The 7,024-nt window shown below is 35.5% G+C and overlaps 1 protein-coding gene across 1 annotated transcript; it reads left to right on the forward strand.

Moving 5' to 3' along the window:
• The first annotated feature begins 816 nt into the window (after positions 1-816).
• LOC119990696 (DNA-repair protein XRCC1-like) lies at positions 817-6,419 on the forward strand. Its single transcript, XM_038836753.1, has 8 exons — positions 817-914; positions 1,281-1,471; positions 1,568-1,756; positions 3,015-3,123; positions 3,976-4,061; positions 4,435-4,548; positions 4,963-5,049; positions 5,918-6,419. Exons 2-8 carry the CDS (start codon positions 1,304-1,306, stop codon positions 6,203-6,205), a joined length of 1,041 nt encoding a protein of 346 aa, XP_038692681.1. The 5' UTR covers positions 817-914; positions 1,281-1,303; the 3' UTR covers positions 6,206-6,419.
• Positions 6,420-7,024: the final 605 nt, after the last annotated feature.

Raw genomic sequence — 7,024 nt, forward strand, 5'->3', positions numbered from 1 at the left:
AAGTGCTAGAATACTTGGCAAGTTGGCCAAGTTACATGTATAAAGACCGGCGACTTATATGTTGTGTTAGAATCTAGAGGGCATGTAGGCAACTATACACAAGTAGGGTAATTAATATAAGAGAGTATCCAAAAGTCTTGTATATGGTATATGGAGAGGGTAGGTCAGTAGTGTGCTGTATGTCAACTGTGCTTCAGTGCGTGTATGGTCACCCATCCAAGAAACCACTTGGTCTTCTAATTTATGCTAATTTGCTGCAAACTGGAGAAGATGCATGCATGACAAATTAAAGATTCAGTGTCTGGAGCGATAGCTCAATTGGTCATATTTTTGTGTTTTGGGTAGATGTCGGTATGCCACTAAAGTCAAAAATTCAAACTAGTTAAGAGTATTTCTCCAAGATTTTAGTAATCTTGTGGGCTTTGGGACCCACTTTCGGGGAGAGATTACGGGTATCATTTCACCCGCATGGATTTCGACTCAGTCTTACGCCATTGCGGTGCATACTATTTTGTCGGTCCGAGATTTACACTCTCTAGGAACAAACAGGATATATTAGACTGAGTCGTCTTGAGTTACCCAAAAAAATTGAATGAATCATCGTATATACACCATTACAATATCTAGGAACAAAATGGATTGGACTACCATAGCCACAAACATAATGTTGGGCTTGATGGGCCTCTAACACAAGAGTTGGATACCTATATGGTAACCCAAAATTATAGCTCATGATTTGTAGGTCCAATTCTTGGTATGCAAAAGGCCCACATGATTTATATTTCTTTATGCCCGATAAACCCCTCCGTCACCATCAAACTTTGACCGTTTGAAGCTTGCGATAGTGCACAGAGCCGAAGTCTTCACAGTTCGCACGAGTCACGACAGATGCAGTGAAAGAGTGAGACGACGAGGTAAACTCCGTTTCCTTCTTGTTCGTTCTCTTGTTGCTGCACTGTGGTTTTTAGTAATTGATTTATACGGGATTGCTTATCAAGGTCAAATTGATGATGCATTCGTTTCTTGGTTATTCTAGTTGGAAATATACGGTTTAGGTTAGATATTGTAGAAAAGCATTATGAAATTTAGGCGTAAAACATTCATGTACGAGACTATAAATATGGAGTAATGATTGTAGGGTTTAACTTGCCTCATCTCAGTTCATCCTGAATTCATTCTTTTGGGTCAACTTTTTGTGTTCCTATTCATAGTTTGAAGTTTAACATAGTCTCAATGCTATTCAGATTTGGATATTAATTTGAAATAATTGATTTTTTTAGGCAATAAATTGGGAATTCGCATCATGTCTTGTTCCAAAAAGAGTGAGAAGCGAAATCTTCCCTTATGGACGAGTTCAAAAGAGAACGCTGGTAAAAGCAATACTGCCAGGAGTATCCCTTCATCGGAAGTTGAACAACGTAAAAAACAAGCTGCTTCTAGTTCAAGTACCACAGATTTTTCCAAGCTTTTGGTATTGTATTTGTCGATAAAAATATGATAAAAACTTTTATACTTCCACCGATGGTGTCTGAAGATTGAACTAATGTGTTCTCCGTTTTCCACACAGGAAGGGGTTATATTTGTGTTATCAGGTTTTATTAATCCTGAGCGAAGTACATTGCGGTCGCAGGCACTTGCAATGGGAGCTGAATATCAGCCTGATTGGAACGATGATTGTACACTCTTGGTTTGTGCATTTCAAGGCACCCCGAAGTTTCGGCAAGTTGAGGGCGATTGTGGGACAATTGTTTCAAAGGTATTTATCTAGTTACAAATACGCTATCATGCAACTAATCCGTCATTCCCATCAATGGATAACCAGACATTTGATTAATCACTAGGAGAATTCAGAAAAGAGGATGAGAGGAGGGAAAATATCCTGCAAGTACTCATTGATGACTTATGTTATTGTTAATTCAATGTTTCTTTTCATTCCATGTCATGCTTTGATGCCTACCCCTTGATAAATTGAATGGGAATTAATTAAGATTGTCAGGGAATATATGCTGAGGAAATTTTATTTATAGCCTTATTATAAGGAAGAGTCATTGATACTCTCTTTGGTCAATGACTTGCTTATATATCATTATATACTTTATGGTATTTATAATTAAAGCTCAATTTAAATGTCAATCATACTTTATTTGGTGCATGACTTGCGATATATTTTTATCTACTTTGTAATATTCATAATGAAAGCTTAATTTCTGATATGATGTCTCTCAGTTTACCTTTCTTTTCCTACCTTGTTCTGATCAGTGAGAAGTTGCCCCTTTGAGAGCATCTGATAAAATCTCTGGGAATTCTCGTCTTTTCTTCTTTTCTTTTCTTTTTGAGAAAGTGTTAGTGTTCAATTTGTGTTTGTTTTGTGTAGAATGTTGTAATTGTCATGCTATTCAGAAGTGTAGTATTATTGCTTTGAAGATCATATAAAGCATTTTCTCAATTCAGTCCTAAATATCTCTCTAACCCATTACATCAACCCGGCAATTTCAGGCCCCAAATTGTGAAGCTTTTTCTTAAATAGTCGTTTTATAGCCGAGACTCTTAAAATATTGTAGCCATAAGTAGACATCTCCTTGTCATTGTTTGTTATGTTGACAGTGATTGTCTGAATGTCATCTTCCCTATATGTTTCTTTTATTGAATAAACATCATTTCCCATCTTTGAGTGGATTATTTTCATTGAGCGTCTAGTTTCTGAAGTTTCATTTCCTTCTGGACAAGATTATTGATGGCTGTCATTCATCTGATAATATTTATAATTCTACTTTATTAAGGAGCTTTAGAATCTGATGTACTGGACTGGGGGACAGGTTCAAGAGATCAGTGGAAAATGCTTCCATTTTTTATTTGGGTTTGTGGAGTGTTCTTTGACTTGATAGCTGACAAGGTTGTAGAGAGTTCTTTGTATTCACTGGAAGCAAACCCTGAACTTGATTCTTTTCAATCATTTGATGTTAATGAAATAAGGCTCAGTAATGATCTTAATTTCTCCCCTTTTTGTTCCTCAGGATTGGATATCAAAGTGTTATTCTAAAAAGAAGCTTGTAGATATTGATAGCTACCTTATGCATGCTGGAAAGCCGTGGCGGAGAAGCATTGTTTCCCATGAGACACATGGTAAGATAGTTTTTTCCTTTTTCTTTTTGTTTTGCTGCAGGTTAGAGTGAGGTAATTATTTAGATCATCAGTTTCCGTTTAATGAAAAACTTCATGTTGCATTATATAAGAATTAGTTGATTCTCTATATTTTATATTTATTTTGGTTATTCAGTTTTTGATTTGTTGATAGACAAGTTCCTAACAGGAAGCCTACTTGAAACCTATCCTCTGTTACAGAGACGAGGCCGGAGGCACTGCAACTTGATTTTATGGTCAAACCATCTTTTTCATTAAGTGGATCAGATCAATTATTTGAAATTATGAAGATCATAGAGCTTCACATGGTGGGAAATAAATACTACTATCATTTGGCTCTTTCAAGGATCTAAGTTGTCATAGAATTTTAGGATTTCTGTTGGAAAGGATAGAATTTGGCTAACCTTGTAATCCTGGTCTTTGCAAGTAAGGCGTGCAATAGACATCAAAATTACATGTTTGTTAAACTTTTCGTTATATGTGAATATGGAAATAATTGACCTTTCACTTTCCGGCACCAGAAGGAATTGCTGTGAATGATCTCTTGCTCCAATACAGAATTTTCTTGTTCGTTTTAATGGTAATATCCTTAGGCTCAATAAAGTCATGTTTGTTCTCGAAATGGATGAAGAATGTGGTTTTCCAAATGCATATATGCATATACAATTATACACTAGTAGTCTTGCTTGCATGTAGAATTCTTCTATTTATTTCATTTTTGACATAGGATGCTGTTTATTGCCACTGAAATCAAACACTATTTTAATTATTTTACTTTTTTATTTGTTGTTCTGCATAAAAGATTCACATACTGAATTTAAGCTGTGCTCTCAGATCAAAAGGCTTCTGCTCCTAAAATGAATCGTAGGCAAGTGGAAACAGGGCCACAATCAAAGTCAACTGCCTCTGCGTCCTCGAAGGTAATATTTGAGTGACGAGTTTGCTCCTGTACATTGCTTCCATTGTAATGGGATTCAATTTATGTTGTCATCGATACTGAGGACTTTCATGGCGCATAATAGTGTCAGCAACTACTGTTACTGCAAGTACAACTAATATTGATGCTAGCTTGCTATTAGTTAATGTGAATAATAAAGAAGCTTTTGGTGATTTGAATAATCTATTCCATGAGAGAGAAAGTAAGTTGTGTGGTAGTTTTGCTGTTGATCTCCAGCTCTTACTGTCTTACATCATTTACGGTGGTGCTGGTTGTTTTTATGTGGTTCTTCCTACTGCTGTTTTCACCATCATTAATATTGTTAACATTTATCTTTATGTTGTGGCATATTATAGCAAGGTCAAGCTTCAGATACTGTTACAGAGAGGTTTTCTCCTGATAAAGTGAAGAAGTGGGCTATCGATGATTTGAATAAAACAATTTATTGGCTAGAGAGTCAAGAAGAGAAAGTAAGTTGAATTTTTTGGTTCGATCCTCAATCACTGATTCTTATATTGAAAGTTCTTTGTTTTGTGATTTAATTCGTAAATTGGTGAACTTGAACACGCTCAGGTTTCATTAAGTTCCGTTCTCTGTTTCCCCCCAACTATGATGTGGATCTTCATTTCTTCTATTGATATCTTTACGTCAAATGATTATATCTTGTACATATTTTTAATAGTACTTTTAATCTGGTTTTAAACTGAACTTTTTTAAAATTTGTAAATATGAGCAGCATTTTGGATTTGTGAAGGCATTTAATTCACTAAGAGTTTGCACTTATGAAGGCCATCTGCTAGCTTTCAATAATTGTCATTTGTCACAGATCTTAGGAATATGTGTTACGTAAAATCTGATTTTTTAAGAAAATTTATATTCAACAGCCTGAGCCAAGTGAAATTAAGCAAATTGCTGCTGGAGGGATCTTGACTTGTTTACAAGATGCCATTGTCTCTCTTGAACAAAAGCAGGTACGGTGCTCCCTTCTGGGTAAGTAAGAATTGTAGGATGTGATTGGTAGCAACTCCACTCTTCTAGTTTATTTTAGTGTACACTACACGGAGACTAAATGGTCCCAACATATAATTTTACCCAGAAGCCAACAAGGGCATGGAGATTTGTTTTTTTTTCCTGGCTGATCTGATAGGATTACCCATTTTTGTGAAAATGCTTGTCTTGGCTGCGTGTTAAAACCATATGCCAATCCTACAGTTATTTGGTATCACTGCTCCCTTTGCCAATCAAGGAAAGTAGGAAACATCATTTATATATCATTTTGTTGCAACGCACTTGTTATGTAACATACATGAGGAAAGCTTATTTTCTATCACTTGAAATTCTTGTATTTTCACTTGTCACCTACCTTTTCTGAGCTGTTGACTTCATTGCTAGAGATATTTATTCTTCCCTTTTCCCCCTTCATCACTCAAACCAACTGTTTTGATTCTTTGTCATATCATTAAAAATGAATGTTTTCAAATCAGCATTGATTAGTGGATGAGTCTCTCAAATGTCAATGTGGCACTGTTTTACTTGCTTTCTGGACGCATCCCTAAAAATAAATTTTGTTGCTGATGAAGTTGTAGTCTATGAATATTGCACTTGTCTGCATTTCCGGAGCAACCTTCCTGACCTTACAGCAGATAGTATCTGGTCACAATCATTTAAAGTGATTTTGTTCCAATGACCATAAGATGTGAGATCAATACCCCATATTGATGATGGACTTGTTTGTCATATGTTGTACGCCCACTTTGCAAATAGGGTTGGTATTATACTATTATTAGGTATTATTATACCCCGTGTTGTAGCTTCACTATGTTTGTGTCTGGTATTCAGGATGTCCGGCAAATAATGGAGCAGTGGAACTTCATTCCTCGTGTGGTTGAGGAGCTAGTGAAGCTTGAGGCAACTGAAAATGTTTTGGTTTTGGCCTCAAAAGATGATCTGTGCAAACAGGCTAAAGCCTGTAAACAAATTTATGAGGTGGAACTCGGGGTTAAAGATGATTATTCTACAAAAACCTTAGCAAGTGAAGCAGCGGGATATGACAGCGATGAAACAATTGAGATGACAGAGGAGGAAATAGACCTTGCTTATAACAATGTAGCCTCCAAACTTTCATAGATAGCAAATGATTTCCCTTTTTAACTGGTCATTTCAAAAAAAAATTAAGTCCTCAAGGGGGCTCCTTTTTCACTAATTTTATAGTAGCTTTCACTTCCATTGACGCTCGAGCAGAGCCTCCTGGCCTTGACCTAAAGACGGCAAGGCTTATTTGGATTCAGACAATGGAATCTATGCTACTTAGGTAACAATTTCAAGGTGGATGTGCTTTGCATTTTTTTGGGCTATTTGAACTGAATACAGGCAAATATATAGATACATCTACTAAGCCTAAAGCATCATGTGGATGTTTATTTTGTTAGGGTTTTCAGATAAGAGAATCTGGCCAAATACTACCAAGTGACTTAAATAGTACATATTTTGGAAGTTTAATAAATTTTTTTTGAAATTAAACTAATTTTTTAATGACTTACTTGAAATTGAGTTATTCATTCAACCATGAAATTAGGAAGCAAAGGTTAGCAAAGTAATGAGCTAAATTAAATTTTGTGTTCCATTCCTATAATCAGATAATTTCACACTTTCTAACATCAATGGTGTTCTCACATCGTGTCACATGCTAATGCAATGTATCATAAACAATAAGTTGGTGCCAATTCGCGAGTAGTTTGTGATAATACATGAATAATTGAGAATAGAGATATGTGTTTATAATTCAAATTTTAAAAATTCACCAACTCTTTGTGAATTGACATAGTTTAATTCCATTGGTTACCGTACACCACATTAATTTATAATGTTATGCCATGACACCGAGCAATTACACACCTTTAATACATATACATTATACGTATACAGTTTTTTTTTCATTCATTTATA

Source organism: Tripterygium wilfordii, chromosome 22 (genome assembly GCF_013401445.1).
Source record: "Tripterygium wilfordii isolate XIE 37 chromosome 22, ASM1340144v1, whole genome shotgun sequence".
NCBI classification, from domain to species: Eukaryota; Viridiplantae; Streptophyta; class Magnoliopsida; order Celastrales; family Celastraceae; genus Tripterygium; species Tripterygium wilfordii.

What these genes read in the sequence shown, in the direction of transcription:
- LOC119990696 (XM_038836753.1), top strand. Translation starts at nt 1,304, where the DNA reads ATGTCTTGTTCCAAAAAGAGTGAGAAGCGAAATCTTCCCTTATGGACG. An exon ending in CAGATTTTTCCAAGCTTTTG is followed by an intron (nt 1,472 to 1,567) that starts GTATTGTATTTG and finishes TTTTCCACACAG; the next exon opens with GAAGGGGTTATATTTGTGTT. An exon ending in TAGAGAGTCAAGAAGAGAAA is followed by an intron (nt 4,549 to 4,962) that starts GTAAGTTGAATT and finishes TATATTCAACAG; the next exon opens with CCTGAGCCAAGTGAAATTAA.